The sequence below is a fragment of the Pogoniulus pusillus genome, chromosome 1 (assembly GCF_015220805.1).
Source record: "Pogoniulus pusillus isolate bPogPus1 chromosome 1, bPogPus1.pri, whole genome shotgun sequence".
In the NCBI taxonomy this organism is placed as follows: domain Eukaryota; kingdom Metazoa; phylum Chordata; class Aves; order Piciformes; family Lybiidae; genus Pogoniulus; species Pogoniulus pusillus.
This window is the reverse complement of record NC_087264.1, coordinates 27,294,815-27,313,328: the sequence shown is the minus strand read 5'-3', so window position 1 is coordinate 27,313,328 and position 18,514 is coordinate 27,294,815. Positions and strand designations below refer to the sequence as shown.

Here is an 18,514-nt window from a genome sequence, read left to right as displayed (position 1 = left end):
CTGACCCGCCTCACGTGGCCGCACGGCACGCACTGCGCCTGCGCCGGGCCCGCCAGGGGGCAGCGGCCGCCGCGCTTCCGCTAGGGGGCGCTGCTGGGCTGCAGAGCTGGCGGCCGCCGCGCCCCAGCTAGGGGGCGCTGCTGGGCTGGAGAGCTGGCGGCCGCCGCGCTCCAGCTAGGGGGCGCTGCTGGGCTGGAGAGCTGGCGGCCGCCGCGCTCCAGCTAGGGGGCGCTGCTGGGCTGCAGAGCTGGCGGCCGCCGCGCTTCCGCTAGGGGGCGCTGCTGGGCTGCAGAGCTGGCGGCCGCCGCTGGGGCGTGCTGTCCGTAGCCGTGCTCCGAACACGGCTAACCCGCACCTGCGCCTGCTGCCAGACCGTGGGCTGCGCGCAAACGCCGCAGGTCTCGTAGGTTTAGCGCACTTGTGTGCCCCCCACGCCGCTGCCCTCCTGTTTGCAGCCGTGTACGTGCCTGGTGAGCACATCATCGCTGGCGCTGGAAACTGTTAACCAGTTTTAATTACCTTGGGCAGCTTGTGCCAGCTCTGCAATTTAATCACATCCCTATTGCCTGTAACCAACAAGAGTCCTTGCATCCTAATGTCTGGAGTCACCGAAGCACAGAACTGTCAGTGCCCGAAGGGACTACAAAGATCTTCCAGTTCCAAACCCCACTCCTCCATGGGCTCCTCACATTATATCAGGTGTCTGCACATACATCTGTCCTTAACTAATGGAGTGTCCTTCACAACCAGAGAAAACCAATTAATATGGTCCAGGAGCTGGCAAATGATGATCTAACTTCTGACTCTACAATGAAAAGGAATTCAAAAGTTTATAAACGAAGTTCAAGCCTGAAAAACTATCAGAGGCCCTAGTGACAGCCATTCTAGCTGGAAGAGCCCTGCCCAGAATAAAGCCCTCGCCCTCCGAGGGTGTGCAGTGAATTTAAGAGAAGCTGGACCTTTAATGTGGAGCAAATAGGAAACTGACCAATGGATAGTTACTAGGTGTTGACATAAGGTGTATGAATGTCCACCATGAATTTTAGCTGGTGGGCCAGACTCGTGGGAATCCCCCTAGCACCCAAGTTCTTTACTCTTAAAGAAATGCCTGCTCTTTAATGCAAAACACAGCATTAAGGAGTCCGATTCCTGGTTTTGGTGACTCTGGGGCTGTTTATTTGTCCTAGTTCAGCAAATACAGTTTTTTCCAGTGACTCTGCTGACTGCAACCAGAAATGGACTGTTTTGAAATGCTCCTGTGAAAACTCCTGTGCTGTGTCTCACTTGAGTGGTGAAATATTTGCTTTGCTGCTAAGGTTGTCATTGTGGCATGGCATATGGAGATTCAGCGGTCTTTGGACTGTGCTAGGTTTACTTTGGATTAGGCTGTGCTACACATGCTTTGCAGGTTTATCCCAGATTTCTAGACTAAGTGTGTTGAACCCAACTTCTGTGTGACTAAATAGTGCTTAAACCCCAGGGTTTCCTTTTCTTCTGATATGCCAACAATTGTTATTTGCAGCTTTATCCTCTAGCTTAAACAAGTAGGTTTTATAACAATGGCATTAACGTAAAGACCAATCTCTTGTATGACAATTTTCAGTTTCATCATATATAAAATGACTACCTATGTACATGGGCATACTATATGTATACTATACACTATGTGTATGTTATAGATTGCCTGTATAATCGTAGAATTGCTCCAGTTGGAAAAGATCTGTAAGATCATCAAGTTCAACTGTCAACCTAACACTACCACGGCAATTAAACCACGTCCTGAAGTGCTGTGGCTGCACATTTTTTGATCACCTTTCTGGAAAGAACAAATCATAGAATCGGTCAGGGTTGGAAGGGACCACAAGGATCATCTAGTTCCAACCCCCCTGCCATGGGCAGGGACACCCTACCCTAGATCAGGCTGCCCAGAGCCTCATCCCACCTCCAGGGATGGGGCCTCAACTACCTCCCTGGGGCAACCCATTCCAGGCTCTCACCACTCTCATGGTGAAGAACTTCCTCCTCATGTACAGCCTGAACCTACCCATCTCCAGCTTTGCTCCATTCCCCTAGTCCTGTCACTACCTGCTAGCCTAAAAAGTCCCTCCCCAGCTTTTTGTTAGGCCCCCTTCAGATACTGAAAGGCCACAATGAGGTCGCCTCGGAGCCTCTTCTCCAGACTGAGAGAACACTGCAGTGTTGTTCCACAGGGTACAGGACAGTTTGCAACACAGAGGGATCCATTACAAGACAGAGGAGGTCTTTCCAAACACATTACAAGACAGAGGAGGTCTTTCCAAACACATTTTTGGACCACCTTTCTGGAATGAACAGATAAGTGTAGTTTCGCAGGGTTTGCAATACAGAGGGATCCATTACAAGACAGAGGAGGTCTTTCCAAACACATTTTCAGACCGCCTTTCTGGAAAGAACAGATAAGTGTTGTTCCACAGGGTTTGCAATACAGAGGGATCCATTACAAGATAGAGGAGGTCTTTCCAAACTCAGCTCGCACCTCAGGTGGCAGTGAGGGACCACCTACAGCAGTGACACGTCTATAGATGCCTTTGCATAAACAATGCTACATCTTTTTCTCTGCCATTTTACTTGACAACTAGTCCCCACAAACTAGGGCTCCAGTTTGCATCTCACAGCCCAAGGCCTTCTCCCCAGCACTGAACCAGATATGCAGGTCCCATGCCAGCTGGGTCCTGGAGGTTCCCACAGCACACCTCCGTGGGGGTCACCTCTGCCTGTTTTGCTGAAAACATAACCTGGATCTTCCTGACTCAGCCTGCCTGCGAGTGCTGGCAGGAACTGAGACCCAGCCCCAGCCTCTGTTGTTTACCCTCTTTCAGTGGCAGCTCTGCGCCAGAACAACACCACCACATTCCTTTGCTCTCCGATCATCGTGATCATCATAAACATCAACAGATCTCTTTCAGCTTCTCAAACGGTACACACAAATTGCATTAGGTTTAGGGTAATGAGGTGGGAAGGGACTTGTTGGACTATCAGATCCATTCTCCCACTCTTGTAGATACCACATCATACAGTCCTTTCTGTGTTCCTATCAAGCACTGTCTGGAAGCGTGGGTATTTTCCCCTCTGACTGCTCTGGCTCCACATGCTGATTATTCTCACGATTTCAAGCTTCAATTCCCAGTCTAATCTAAGCTGTGGCTGCTCTGAATCCTTTAGTTCATGTTCAAACACTGTCCTTTACAGCACGGGACATTTTGTAGCGTTAATTCCCTTTGCAAAACTCATCACCAATCATAGCCTTCATTTAATATGTACCAAACCCAGAATTTACCAAACCAAGAAGATCCTGCTTTTCTCCTCTTAGGAAAGAGGAGGCAGTTAGTTTCCTGCAACATCTGAGTAGTTCTCTATATTGGTTGCAGCTTGAGTTCATCACGTTCATGACCTCATTTCGGGTGAGGTCTCCCCTTGTTGCCTTCAAGAGCGGTATTTATACTTCTCTTTATAGCCACATTTTTATCAGTAGAAGACTGAAGTGTTGTTTGGAAAGAGGGGAATAAAGTGTCTTGAAGTATATCTGTAAATTAAATGTAGAATTAGTTTTGGAGATTAACTTTAGGAAACTAAGTTGGAATTTGTGCACAAACTTCTCAGTCTCCAGCTCTGTGAGGTGTTTCCATTCAAAGCCAAACCCAGGACATATCATTACAGCCTTACTCCCCGCACCTTGGTCAAGTACAGAAATGGAAAAGACTTTTCTTCTCATTCTGGCAGATACAATTGCCAGCTAGGTCTGATGCCTCCTGAGAAACCTGTGTCTGATTTGAGTATGGTTACAGTGGAGGCCAGATTCTCACCTTATTTGGAAATGAAGCATCAGCCTGTGGCTCATCCGGGCCCCGCAGCCTGCTCTGTCCATCTGCACGATCATCTGCTGTCACTGTTTAATTTACAAACTTGTGCAATGATTACATCCCTGTGTTCACAGACTTGATATTCTGAAAAGCAGGGTTGCAGGCAAAAGATTGATCAGCTCTTTAAACTGCCAGGAATGCATGGAGATTTACATGATTAATGGTGGTGTCGGTCTATAAAAAGGAGAGAATTAGTGCTTTTGGTGATATGTTTGGATTGGAAACTTAAATTCTACTCTTGGTTTCTATATGGCTGTGGTCACACTTACAGTAATTTTGGCTTAAACAGCGTTTTCTCCAAGCTATGGACAGAGCTATCCACATCTAGATGCTATGTGACATGCGAAGCAATTCATCTGCCTTGAGGAACAGATTCTAGATAACGGCAATAACAAACATGTACTGTGTCCAAGGTACAGATTCCCATCAGGTTAAGGCTGTCTAAACTTGAGCTTCCACAATACTGTCTCTGTCATTCCAGCTGCCCTGTCCAGCCCACACCTTGGGACAGTTTTGGTGTGTGCATGACTGCGGAGCAAGCCAGGTTATTGCCCTGCAGCAGATGACCATGTGAGCCACCACCTAATCATGAGTGCTGGTGCAGAAGAGAGGGCAGGAAGACATAGCTGTGGGAAGAGGTCAGGGCAGAACTAAGGCAGGTCAGGTTTAAATTACTTGATCTGTCCCTGAGGTAACCTACTGACACAGTTATAATTTGAATTCAACCCTCACCTTCCTCACAGATTTCCACTGCAGACAGGATCATCACTTCACCTCACTGTGTACAGAATGAGTATCTTTATGCTGATCTTCACCATGATCAATGTAAAGAAGACACTGCATTCATAAAAGCCCTGGGCAGATAGCTGTATTCCCCCAAGTGCAACACCCTCCAGAACACCCCAGCAGAGATGTAGGATACAGACATCTCTCTGCCTGCTTTGAAGGGAGTGCTGCAGACACCCATGTCCCCCACATAACCAAGAGATCTTCTCCCAAGAGTGACACTTCCCCAATGACAGGCAGTGACTGCTTGAATTTTTATGTACAAATCTGCCTCAGTAAAAGAAGGTGATGTGGCCGTGTACCCGCGGGTATCACCGTAACCCCTGAGAACCTGAACTGGAACCTGCATGGGAAGCCATACAACTATTATCATTTACACTGGAAGAGACCAAAGCTCAAAATTAGTTTACCATAACTCACCCCTAACCATTATCCAACCTCCCAAGCTCACCAAACTCATCATCAGAAGCAGACTTTTTGCAGACCAGCAGATGGCTGGGTGGAACTGCGTTGTGCCAGAGCAGCAATCAGACCTGCTTACCACAGTTCCTCTGGCACCTTAAGAAGTTTTCCCACAAAGTGAGCTATCCCTACATGTAAGCACACAGCGTGCCCTCACTGAAACTACCAGGCTTAGAATAGGCACACAAGAACCAGAGAGAAAGCAGAGGAAGGTGCTTTAAAGGTGCAAAAAGCTTTTCCCCATCGCCTGTGGCTAATCTCTCACTTCAAATCCTCAAGACAGATTTATAAAAGGTAAGCTTGAGAACTGAAGCTGGCAAACTGTCAGAGTCACTGATCCTGCAGCATTTTATGGTTTTCCTGGCGATCGTTCTCCAGCCCAGCCCCTCACTGTTCGCTGTTAACTGTCTGCCTTTCTCCCTTTCACATGGAGGATATGAACCTGATCACCTTCCTGCTGCTGATTCCCTCACACTCCCAGTTAAGCGTTAACACCTCTTTTCGACTCAATGTCTATCTGATTAGCATAACCCAATTAACTCAGAGCGTTGCCTCCCAGCCTGTCCTTAACTCTGAAGTTTGCTGCCGCTATTTCAGATTCAAAGGCAGGGGTTTCAGTGCCTTAAACCTTGACCACTTTTTCCACACGTACCGGCTGCTTTCTCCAGCAGATGGCAACGTGCTTCTGAAGTGGTTCTAGACCATTGGAGAGGCAGGACTCGCTCCTGTGCAAGTCTGACAGGAGATCAATTAGTCTTTGAGAGAAGAGCCGAGTACAATGTAGGTGCTTATATTTCTCTTGAACTTCGAAGAGAATGCTTTTGAAGCCAGTGGCACTGTCCTTGCGTTTAAAGTTATTATTCTATACTCCTCAAACGTAGCTAGGTATTGTTTTCACTCTGCATCTCCGTGTAGCCAGAGGGGCAGTGAACAGCTGAATCAGGACACCTGTCCATAGTCCCTCTGTCCATCCTCTGCGGCATTGCTTTCATTTCCAAAGAGCACTAAAGCAGTTCAGAGGCAGGGATAGTGGGAGCTGTATTCTCACATTGTATCTCTCCTTTTTTCCCCTCCAATCTTCCTAAAAGGCATTTCAAAAGCACCTGTCTACTGTGCACACCAGAAATACCCATTAGCTGCTGTAGATCATAAGGTGTTTTCATTGCTCTGTGGACTCAGAAACTGCAGAGCTCCCATCAACCAAGGGCAAATTCTAGGATCCTTCTTCCTTTTGATTTCAGCTGTAGTAATTTTCCCACTGACTCGTGCACTGAGGCTATTTCTGCCCTGCAAGGCTGATAGAAAAATGATACGAAGAAGCATTTGACATCACTTCCTACAGGTTGCAGTGACTAGACAAGGCACACCGCAAGGGAAAATCAGACTCAGGCTCTTGTCTTCACCCTTTTGTCTGTCACTTCTTTAAAGTGGTAATTACACTTGATTTTTCCCAGGGAGGATGCACACTCAGGTGCATGACAAAACGCTGGGTGACTCAGGCCTGGTTGTCTCGTTGTGATTATGAAGGCACCAGCCGAGCATCTCGGCCGGGCATCTCGACTTCTTCAGTGTATCTTTTGGCATCACAGACAGGCTCTGGTTTGCTCTGGCACCTGCACCTCAGTTTAGTCCCCCTCTCAATCCAGATCCCCACCCGCCTGCCCCTGTGCGTGATGACATTGTCACCTGTTCTCAGCATCCTCCCGTTTCTCATTGTTCCATGTTTCCTCACACGTAGCACTGTGAAGGGATTCAGGAATGTGATCCAAGGGCACCGTTTGCAAAGGGTATGGACACACATGGCCCAGTTGTACAAACGCAGATAAAGCTGAAGGCAGGTTTGCTCAGGAGCATGTTAATAGTGGCTGATAACTTCTTCTCTCTGCCCTGATAAGAAGGGAACCCAGCTACTTTTAAAACTAAGTCTGCCAGCTCCCATAACTTGCAACGTTTGCTTTTGTATTTTGGGGGTTTGGGTTTGGTTTTGGGATGACTTTTTTGTGTGTGTGGTTTTGTCTGTTTGTTTGGTTTGGTCTTCTCTTTTTTGAAGCAATGTGAATAGTTTGAAAAGCTTTGCTAAAGATTACAACAGTGGCTCCTACCCTGTGACCAAATTAGATTCAGACAAAGGGGTAGAAAATGATGCTGTCAGAGACTCTGTATTGCTCAGGAGACAGTGAAAGTCAGGAGCACTAGCTGCAAAACATCCCAGCATCATGATTTCCCAATATTGCAATGCTGTGGTTCGGAGGGGAAATTCTATGGAATGGGTTGAACTGATCCATAGCTTTGCTCCCACCACAAGAGGCAAGCCCCAGCTGCTTCTTCATCCAAATTGGCTCAGTTACGGGGTTTTAACTTAGTCCCTGGACTTCTCTTGCTGTAATTCTACACATACATAAAGTTGTTTGGTCGTGACACTCAACTGCCTAAATATATACATTGATTTCCACTGTAATCACAGATTTATTAAGGCTGAAATCACAGAGTCACAGGAACATTCAGGTTAGAAAAGACCCTCAGGATCACCAAGTGCAACCAATATCCCTACTCTACAAGATTCACCCTAAACCATGTCCCCAGGCACCACATCCAAAGGACTTCTAAACACGTGCAGGGTTGGTGACTCTACCCCTCTCTGGGCAGCCCATTCCAATGCCTGACCACTCTTGCTGTGAATATTTTTTTCCTAATATCTAGCCTAAACCTACACAGTGGCAGCTTGAGGCAATTCCCTCTTGTTCCATCACTAATTAACTCTCAAAAGAGACCAGCACCAATCTCTCCAACAGATCTCCAAATCATCAAGTCCTGTGTGCAGCTTCTCTGTTTTATTTAAGGGGCTACAGATGATAGTGCATCCCAGCTGGGTAACAGCTGAACACTAAGAGTACTTGAGATCTATATTGGGTCTGCTTGGAAAGAGTTTGATCTTCTGCATGTAATTCTCAGTGAATGGGAATTCTCATCATGAGGAATACCATCATATTTGGCACTAATTATAATTTCTGGGAGAGAGGCCAAACATGGCCTTGCAGACTGGTATTTCCCACTCAGGAATAGAGCTGGACTTGGCCAAGGAGCACATCAAGGAGGCAGCGCACGATGGGGCTCTCTGGCTGTCCCTGCTACTGCCGGGTGCAGAGCCTGTCCCCACGGCTGTCAATTCAGAAGCTCTGTGAATGGGACTGACTTTCACTGAAAAAAAAAAATAACCAAAACCGTACAAAAACCTTGCAAAACTAAACTGTCTGACTCCTCACTGTGTTGTGAAACGGAACCTGTGTCTTCTGTTAGCCGTCAGGAGCAAGGTAAGACCTGAGAAGTGAAGCCGTGGGAGCTGCCCTGTTTGCTTGCTTAATCTCTTAGTTTAAATATAGATTAAAAATCACTTAAGCTCATCCACCAGTTAAGTGAGTGCACCAACCAACAGCTGCAAGAAACTGCATGGAAAAAAAGAACTTAGTCACAGAAGGAAGGTTTTAGAAAGGGAGTGAGAGAAAAAGAGATTCAATCCTTGGAGCAAAGAAATAATGTATCTTAAGGGACATCCATTCCTAAGTAAAGAACATATAGAGACCAAGAGCTGCCAGAACTGCATAACTTCCCCCTGCTTCTGTTCACATAATATTAGCCCGTTCCTGAACTGCTCCTGAACTGCACTAAAAAGCCTCTGCAGGACCCTCACTGGCCATGCCGCTTGCCTTGGCTGCGCCGTAGCATGTCCTTGCGCGTCCCGTTGGAGGCAACAGCTATAGCGCTCATGTTACGCCTGTCCCAGCGCATTCTGCCTCTCCTGGAGCAGTTTAGCTGCCATCTGGCTCTAAGCTAGCACTGAAGAGAATGCTACTGGAAAAAGCCAGCCTAATGCAAGCCGGTCACTGCAGTTAGCAGCCACTCGCTGCTACCTGGAACACCCTTTAGCTGCAGCCTGCTTTATAATACCATCCTTATTTTTTGTAGCTATAGCAATTCAAGGTTGTGCCATTAAAAAAGCTGAAGAGGTTGATTAAAGCAAACTGCTTGGGAAAACTGCAGAGAAAACACCCAGAAAGCTTGAGGGCTATCTCCAAAGAGCAGATGTTCTTAGTCCAGCAAAAGCTCTTGAACCTGAGGGGCTGCAGTGCTTGTAACCTTCTGTCAGCCATGGGGAAATACATTTTAGACTGTGCCTGACTTTGAGGTGTCTTCTCAAGTTTAACATCACTGCAGATGAAAACCCTGGGTAACTTCTCAATGAGGATGCAAAATGCAACGAGCTAGAAGCTCAGGAACTACTCACCAATGTCTACTTGAAGCAGGAACCTGTCCAGTGCAGACATGTCTCCCATGCTGAGAGCATAATGAACTACATCACAACTAAATTCCTCGAGTAGGAAACAGCTCCACTTTCAAAACTGATGTAGCAATACTAGATATCACATTCATTAACACCTTCCCCCCATGTTTTCAGTCACTTGGTGGTGTTATATTGGGGTGCAACGGTTGCTGCCATAGCATGGCCACATTTCTCAAGTGGTGTGCTCCTTCCTACTCTTTTTCATAGCCATGGTTCTTTAGACAGTAAGCTCACAAGGGCAGAGATGGAGGCATCTTGCCAGCTGTCCAGGGCACAGTGTAGTCTGTGAGCTACTGGAGGTGCATATGGAGAAAGGGAGCTGCCTGGAAATCCCTCTGCCAGGAAAACACACTCTGGCTTTTTGCCAGCATGCAGCAACAGCTTGGCTGGGCCAAAGGAACCCAGTAGTGACAGCCATGTAGCTAGCAGATGAGGCTCCCTAGTTTAAGAGGGACAGAGATAAGCTGGAGAAGGTCCAGCAGAGGACTATGAAGATGATTAGGGGGCTGGAGCACTGCCTGATGAGGAGAGGCTGAGGGATCTGGGGCTTTTTAGTCTGGAGAAGACTGAGAGGGGATTTAATAAATGTCTCTAACTATCTGAGAGCTGAGTGTCAGGGAGAGGGGACAGGCTCTGCTCACTTGCTCCCTGCGAGAGGACAAGGAGCAATGGATGTAAACTGCAGCACAAGAGGTTCCACCTCCACACAAGGGGATACTTCTTTACTGTGAGGGTCACAGACTACTGGAACAGGCTCCCCAGAGAGGTTGTGGAATCTGCTCCGGAGACTTTCAGTGCCCGTCTGGATGCGTTCCTCTGTGATCTGAGCCAGATTGTATGGTCCTGCTCTGGCTGGGGGGTTGGACTCGATCTCGTTGAGTCCCTTCCAACTCCTGATCTCCTGTGATCCTGAGCGCTCTGGCCAGCAGTGCTGGTTTTATTCCCGTCGCGGAATCCCGATGCTCCAGGTGGAGCAGCTGGTGGATGCCAATCAAAGCGTCAGCGCGGCTGCCTGTGCAAAGGCAAGGTGGTGCGTGTGGGCACCGCGACTTTCCCCCCGGTGTGTGAAAGATGGAGTCCTCCGAGGCACCCGAGCGCTCCCCAAAGCCGGCGAGCAGGCGCCGCCCGGGCTCCACTGCGGGAGGAGGCGGCCGGGCTGGGCCGGGCCGCGCCGCGCCGGGCGGGGATAGGCGGGCCCGGGGCGGGCCTAGGGAAATAGGGGCTGGTTTTGGACACCGGGCGGCAGGTGTAGCGATGAGGAACTGTGCGAGGCGGGCCGTAGAGGGTGGCCCCGCACGGCAGCGCGCAGTCCCGACAGCAGCTTGCCCGTCCGGGCATGGCAGCGGCCCGGCGCTGAGCTCTGCCGAGCCCCCGGTGCCGGGGCCATGCCTCCCCAGGAGCTCCTGGACTACTCGCCCGCCCTGCGGAGACATAGCCCAACTCGAGGCAGCGGTCCAGAGCTGGGTATCAAGTGCGTGTTGGTGGGCGATGGCGCCGTGGGCAAGACCAGCCTGGTCGTCAGCTACACCACCAACGGGTACCCCGACGAGTACCAGCCCACCGCCCTCGACACCTTCTCCGGTAGGCGTCCGCTCGGGCTCCGCGGTGCCGCAGCCGGCGGGGATGAGGGGGGCGGCGTGGTCGGCCCCTCCTCGGGACGCGGTGTTCCCGGGGCGATGGTGTTCCCGGGACGACGGTGTTCACCCGGGGCAGTGTCCCCGGGGCGACGGTGCTCCCACGGGGCTGTTCGCGGGGCGATGCTGCTCCCACGGGGCTGTTCGCGGGGCGATGGTGTTCCCACGGGGCAGTGTCCCCGGGGAGCTGGCCAGCGCGGCGCAGCAGCCTGCCCGCTGGCTGAGGAGGCTGCCACGCCCGGGGGGGCTTTGGGGGTTGGGTGAGCGCTGCCGGCGGCACGGAGCCCCAGGGAGTTTTGTGCAGCTCGGGGCGAGGCCCTCGGGCGGTTAGTGAGATTTAGCAGGTAGAAATCCTGCTTTTTGCATCTCTGTGTGCCAGCAAGACACGGGTCAGGTTGGCTTCCGAGTTCTGTCAATGACAGAATGGCTTGAGTTGGAAGGGATCTTAAAGATCACCTAGTGCCAGCCCCCCTGCCACGGGCAGGGACACCTCCACTTAGACCGTTGTCTTTTTAAATTGGGCACCTTCCTGCTTTTGTGGTGTTGTTATGATTGAATAGAAAGGGGGTTAATTTTAGGGTGTTGATGGTGGGTCTTGGTTTCAGCTAAACGTCTCAGCATTGTCCTGTTGCTTCAAGCCCCGCTCATCAAAGACGTCCTTTTCCTCACATGTCCGCTGAAGTTAGGACTGAACAGTGGAAAAGTTGCAGAGCTTTACAAGCCTGGCTGGAATTGCCTCCCCCATCAGCTGATGAGCCCTCGTTAATTTCCCCTTTTGTAAATGCTATCTTTGTTCTTGTTCTCTACTCTTGTTCTCCTGGGCTCTGGTTTCTAATATCATCCCCAGGAAATTACAAAGCCCTTTGGAAGATTTCTGATCTTCATCTAATGTGAAGAAACACAACAGTCCATGACAGTATACGATGGTAGATTAGAGACGAGCTCAAGTCAGACCTGGAATGAGACTTCTAATGTGTCATTGTCTCAGGGGTTCTTAGAGGGAGTGTTTTGTCTGTCTGAAAGTCCCACCAGTTGCACACTCTTATACTGGGAATTGTTGATTTGCCTTGACCCTCTACAGGCTCTTGCACTGACACTTGAAGGAAATGAACTGGGAACAAGCTGCTGTTCAGAATCAAGCAGCCCTTTGGGAACAGATGTAAGGAGTCCCCCAGTCCTGCAAAGGAAAGCTTACTGCTCTCTCTACTCCCTTTACAGGGATGTGTACAGTTTGGACTAAGAGAAGCTTGAAATTACCAGTTATTAGCTTTCACACTCTTTGAAAAGGCAAACCCATAGTAAAATGATCCAGAAGGCTGAAGGCAGCATGAATTCAGAGACTGATCAGCAGAGAGCAGAGCTATCAGAAGATAGCTGCATGTGGGTTTAGCCCCATTCTGGGTGTCCAAGTGCCAAGTCTGACTTCTAGAAGTGCATGGCATTTGCAGCTGAGGGAAATAAAAAGCATTAAAATGGGTCTTCCAAACTTCACATTCTGCTTATTGGGAGGAAATGGGAGAACAGAGAAGTTTTCTTTCCCACTCTTACTGCTAGCCTGGATAAACTTGAAGAAAGTCCCTCCCTGGATTAATGAAGCACAATCCATCAAATTCCTCTTGGGGAACACTTGCAGCTGAACCTGCCAGCACAACTGAGCTTCACAGTTTACCCCCTAACTCTAGTCCATGGGCTGCCATGGCAATAACGAGATAGGTGGAAGTATTGAGTTATCGGGGGAGCTCTGGGGCTGTGACCCAGCCGCATGATGCTTACCTCCTGCTGGGTGTCACTGCCACGTAGAGCAGCCATGAGTGAAACGTGTACCCGGTGACCTTTCTCCACCAGGCTATCCTGTTCTGCCAGCCCCTTTGCTACTGTAGAGCAATCCAGCCTCATCCCGAGGGTGTGGACCTTGTTGAGGGCGGTGTTCGGAGGGCTGTCGCAGAGTTGCTAGCTTTGCTTAGGCTAGCAGCAGCTACAGAAAAAACCCTTGTGCAAGCACTGGAGCAGCAGGTAATAGATGTGGTGCCTTTCTTCTGAAGACTGTAAAACAGCTCAAAGATGCTAATTCCTTCTCTCAAGGCACTTCGGAGACAGAAGAAACCAGATACTAGAAAGGCAAATGCCCAGTGCCTTGAAGATCAAGTCAGGATCTGGCAGGTTCTTTGATCAGGAACAGGTTTCTCTTCCTCCTTTGGGGCAAAGATATGGTAACAACCCAACCTTTCCCAGTCACAAGGAAGCAATGACTTCTAGCTATGCTGCGAGGAGTGGCACTGTGGTGGGAACATTCCCACCCCTTCATTTTTCCTTCAGTCTCAACTCTCTCACCAAACTTCACCTTTTGTCTGTGACTGCCTCTTTCTCCCTAGCCAGCTTTCAGAGAGGAGGAGTGCTGTTCTCCAAGAGCTTGCCTTAAACTCTCCAAGTCAGTTGTTTCTATCACTTTTTCACCTGTTTAATCACTACAAGATTCACAAAAGATGGATCCTGCTTCTGTTTTGGGAGTTGGTTTGTTGTGTGTTTTGATTTGGGTTTAGCAAAAAGGACAATAAAGCCTGCTCCTGGGCACAGGGAGGGCATTTAGTTAGCTTCTGTCAAATGCCAGCCACTGTCACCTTAGCCAGGATGTCTGCCTCTATTCATCAGAGCGCAGCCCTCTATGTTGTAAAGACTTTCAAGTGATTTCTAGCTCCCTTAATCCTTTCTCCTTCTCCTTGGTTCCTTGCCAGTCTCCTTGGTGTCTGCATTTAGACATCTAACAGTTTCATTCCAGATTTCCATCAGAGGTCCTGCCAGCCCTCAAGTCTGAGTCAACTGATACCACATGAAGGCTTACTGTGATTAGGGAGTGAAGTGGGAGCAGACCTTACATGTGTAACTCAGCAATTTTTCAGCATGTGGATAGTGTCTGAAGGGGATTTCAATCATCACTGTTTCCTTAATAGCGTCTTCATTACAAAGCTGGGGTTAGGTCTTTGCTTTTTTTTTAAGCTAGGACAAAAGGATAAAATCTCCAATAGCTAGCTCAATAGAGACAGATTTGATCTTCCATCTTTGGCCAGGAAACTAGGAGCAAGTTGGTGAAGTGCTCGGTTCATGTTTATCCTGATCTGCTTTCTCAAGTTGTGGAAGAAGAGCTATGAGATGTTCTCAGGGTGCCATTTGACTAAGGACTATTCTTCTCTTGAGAAGCAATTGTCCAGTAATATGGAACTATACTTTCAAATTACTGGAGAAGAGCCCAAACCACCTGAGGGCTAACCAAATCAGAAAGTCTGTTACAGGTCTCTTAATGTTCCCAGTGCAAACTTCAGCTGTTTCAGTAAGATTTGGGAGGTTGCTCAGCAAGGAGGATACAGTTGAGTGACTTCAGTGAGTCTGTTCAGTGGGATACAAACCAGAGTGCTGTGAGGAAAAGCCTGTGTGAGTGTACCTGTGCGTGCTGGACAACTCCCTTAGACACATCCTTATTCTCCTTCTTTTACAGTGCAGGTCCTGGTGGATGGAGCCCCAGTCCGGATCCAGCTGTGGGACACTGCGGGACAGGTAAGCTTTATCAAAGCATCTGTCAGCTCTAATCCTGTGGGAAAGGGGCTGTCTACAAGCTTTTGAGGAAGGCAGTGTTTCACTGGGAAGGAACGAAATGCACTATTCCAGTGTCTGCCCTCTGCTGATGTGGCAATTAGAGAGGTGACAGACTCACTCATCTCTGAAACTTGTGCCTGAACCATGGCATGACCACAAAGTCAGGACAGTGTCCTGTCTCTGAGGGTGTTGGTGTCCTAGTTAATGTGTGAAAAAGCCACTGCAGCATCATGTTGTCAGGAGATCAGTCCAGTGAAGGCTTTTTTTTCTCCCTCACCAATTTTCTGCAGGAGGACTTTGACTGCTTGCGCTCGCTTTGTTACCCCGACACCGACGTCTTCCTTGTCTGCTTCAGTGTGGTAAACCCAAGCTCCTTCCAGAACATTACTGAGAAATGGATCCCTGAGATACGAACTCACAACCCCCGGGCACCAGTGCTGCTAGTGGGGACACAGGCAGACTTGCGGGACGATGTTAATGTCCTCATCAGCCTGGATCGCTACCACGTGAAGCCTGTGCCTCGGCCTCAGGCAGAAGGTCTGGCTGACAAAATCCGGGCTGAGGCCTACCTGGAATGCTCAGCACTGACCCAGAAGAACCTCAAAGAAGTCTTTGACATGGCCATTGTCAGTGGTGTTGAGCACAAAGCACGGCAGGAAAAGAAGATGACTGCCAAAGGCATCAAAACTCTCTCCAAATGCCGCTGGAAGAAGTTCTTTTGCTTTGTCTGAAGCCACTTTGAGAAGGTACAAAAGGAAATGCCAAATGCCAGTAATGGCTCTGCACCTTCTTGGAGTGACTGCTCCTATGGCCCCAGTGAGGAGGGCATGATAAGCTGCTGGGCTTGGAAACCTGGCTCTTGCTGGGTTACAGTGTCAGATGCCTAGGAGACATGAACTGGATTTCCATTGTGCCAGGATGTGGAATGGTCCAGGCAGCTCTAAGTATCTGCTGGACATGTCTGTAGCATCCCAGATTAATGGGAGCCTTTAACACACCCAGACTCAGTACCCTAGAGCAGGCAGGTTCCTTACATTGCTCAAAAAGAGCAGGTTTCTGTCTTGAGCTAACACATGTCGAGTCCTGACATAGCATAGTAAATGCAGAGGACTTCTGAAGTCTGCCTATGTCTGGCTGATTTGCAGGTTTGGCAGAGAGCAGGCAGGGGCAGTCACAGGTGACTGAAGTGTGGTCAGACACGGGCTGCAGGGTTTGAAACATGAAACTTGGATTCCCTCTCTGGTTCTGACTCTTTAAAGGCTCTGTCTCTTGAGTACCCTTGAAAAGATTTTTTCCCAAGTAAAGGCCATTAGCAGGCTGAAGAGAAAAATACACTGGGAGCTACAGCAGTTCTTCAGCCATAATTTTCTCTGAGAGGGCTCCATAGTCCAGTGGGTTACAGTCCTGTAGTCCTGTCTTAAGAGGTAGTTGTGAACTTAGGGACCTATTTTGAAAGGCCTTTATTGTGTGTGGTGTTTTGAGAGAAGGAACAAGTGAGGAACAGTGATGAGTGGCTCCATCTTTCTAGCAGAGACAAAACTCTGCGAGTGAAGAGTTTGTAACAGTACCAAGGGGTGAAATGTGGGTGGAGAGCCATGCATGTAGTGAAAGGAGAAGAGAGAAGGAAGAAAAGACAGGGAATAAAAAGGAAAAAGAGAGATGGAAGGAAAAAAAAAGGAGATGGGCAAGCAAAGAAGAAAGAGTATTGTTAAATGAAAGCTGTGATTCTGCTTAGTTGAGATGCCAGTATTTGGGGAATCTTCTAGGGACTTGGAAGATTTACTGGTGATCTCTATTTCAAAGAGTATAATATTGTCCACACCTTAAGTTCTGAATCAAAAGGGTATCACAGTGAAAGAGAGAGAGAGAAGGAGATTGTTCCTCGCAGTCAGCAAAATCCTCCATTTCAGATCTACACAGAAGAATGGAATTGACCTTTTACTGTTCTTTCTGAGGCTGCAGAACAGGAACAGATGGCCTCTTTCTGTTGTGCTTCCTTAAGTCACTGCTTGATCTGATGATATCAAAAGCAGAAGAAATCCATGAAGTCCTTGCCAGATAAAAGCACTCATTTTATCTGCTCTGTGTCCTTCTCACCTGTCAGGGAATTAACTTCCCTGTGAGTTTATTCATGTTTTATTACAAACCTTGCATCAATTTCCAAGACTTCTTTCACAGAGACATTTCATTCAGGATTATGTAGCAGAAAGCAGGACAGGACTGTCAAGCAACACTTTGAATACTCGGGGGCTTCTCTGTATCATTGGGCCAGAGCCCATCACTCTGAGGACACTGGAGTAATGTGACAGGTGTTTGCCCTGCATCAAAAGCAAGTGTACCTGAGCTAGCAGGTCTATAAAACCCCAGTGCAAGTACTGCAGCATGGCTCTGGCTCCAAGCAAACATCTCTCACAACCATCTCTCCTTGTGGTGCAGCTCATGTGAGACAAAGCTGCTGTCTCCCTGGGCAGTATCTCAGTATGAAAGATGGTAGGCAGATCTTCTTGCAAAGAGATGTGGCCCAAAGCCTTGGAGCTGCTTGTAGGGTAAGGCTTAGAGACCTGAAAAGGATAGCATATCAAAATGGGCTAAATATTGACAGCACTCCCCCCCAGCCAAAGTGTTATCTGTGTCCAGTGAGGAGTCCTAAGAGATGGCGAGTACAGAGGTGATAGCTAGGAGTGAGATGTCCTACCTACCCCTGGGCAGGACACCACTTCCTGAACAAAGTTCTCACTCATCAGTGCATCCGTGTGTGTATTTCCTACCTGTAGAGGCACCGTTGCTGTACCACGAGTTCAGTTTGTCTGTTGGGTCTTTATGTTTTTCTTCAGCCTGTGAGACTGAGGGCTGTGGTGTGACCTGCCAAGCAGCACACCATACCCCCCACAGGTGGAAAGAACACTGTCTCCATCCTGCTGATGACAGTGAGGCTTGTCCTGCAGTAGCTTGGTATGAAACAGGGATTCTTTCATTCTGGAAAAGAAACTGTGCTGAGAACTGCTTCCTTCCTCTGTGATTGTGCTTAATATTTGTTCGAATAAAAATTTACATCTGCAGTTTGAGTTTGTATTTTTGTCAGTGCACACTAAGCTGGGCTTTAAGGAGGAGAAGGAGTTTCACTGACAGTAGCACAAGAGAGAAATTGCCTCACTTCTCCCTCCACATCCTAATTCCCCACATTATCAAACTTAAACCCCCAAAGCCTCAGAGATTAAATCTTCCAAGATCTTTCTGTTGCCTCAATTAACTTTCCTCTGCCTCAGCAGCTGCTCAGGTTGGATGCAGCTGCTGAGGGGGATGGACTAGCAAACATGCAAGACTTTCAGTGCCTCTCCCCAGAAGCTGCCATCCAGGGACTAGTCAGGAGGCCCTCCCAACATTCACTGAGACAAGCCCAGGTAGGACTTGCCATTGAAGCCTTAATAACTGCACGCTGCTCTGTCATTAGGCTGGTTGGTAATTTAGTGACCAGCTTTAGTTACCTTGGTAGCTAAACACTGCTCAAGTGCTGAAAAATCTTTGGCCATGCCACACAGGACACAAAAAGCTCACAGGATTCAGCTTTTTCTTTTTGGCTTGCATCACAGATAGGTCATGGGTCCTGTCTGTCTACGTCTAGGACCCCATGGCTGCTCCAAAAGCAGAAGTGAGACCGCTGGGGATGTTCAGCAAAGAGGTAGGAAATAAAATGGACAAACATCACAGTGTAGCAGAGGGAATTACAAAATGTGATTCAGGAGCAATAAAAGAAGAGGAACTTACTGCCAGGAAAACATGATTTGGGAAATAGGGGAGTGATTTTT

At 48.5% G+C, this 18,514-nt stretch overlaps 1 protein-coding gene across 1 annotated transcript; it reads left to right on the top strand.

The window, feature by feature from the left end:
• The first annotated feature begins 10,792 nt into the window (after positions 1-10,792).
• On the top strand, positions 10,793-16,680 carry RHOV (ras homolog family member V). Its single transcript, XM_064145770.1, has 3 exons — positions 10,793-11,067; positions 14,611-14,669; positions 14,999-16,680. Exons 1-3 carry the CDS (start codon positions 10,872-10,874, stop codon positions 15,437-15,439), a joined length of 696 nt encoding a protein of 231 aa, XP_064001840.1. The 5' UTR covers positions 10,793-10,871; the 3' UTR covers positions 15,440-16,680.
• The last annotated feature ends 1,834 nt before the right edge of the window (positions 16,681-18,514 follow it).

Excerpts from the sequence above, each read along its gene's own strand:
- RHOV (XM_064145770.1), top strand. The coding sequence starts at position 10,872 with ATGCCTCCCCAGGAGCTCCTGGACTACTCGCCCGCCCTGCGGAGACAT. Across the intron at positions 11,068-14,610 it reads CGCCCTCGACACCTTCTCCG|TGCAGGTCCTGGTGGATGGA; the intron begins GTAGGCGTCCGC and ends CTTCTTTTACAG. Across the intron at positions 14,670-14,998 it reads TGTGGGACACTGCGGGACAG|GAGGACTTTGACTGCTTGCG; the intron begins GTAAGCTTTATC and ends AATTTTCTGCAG.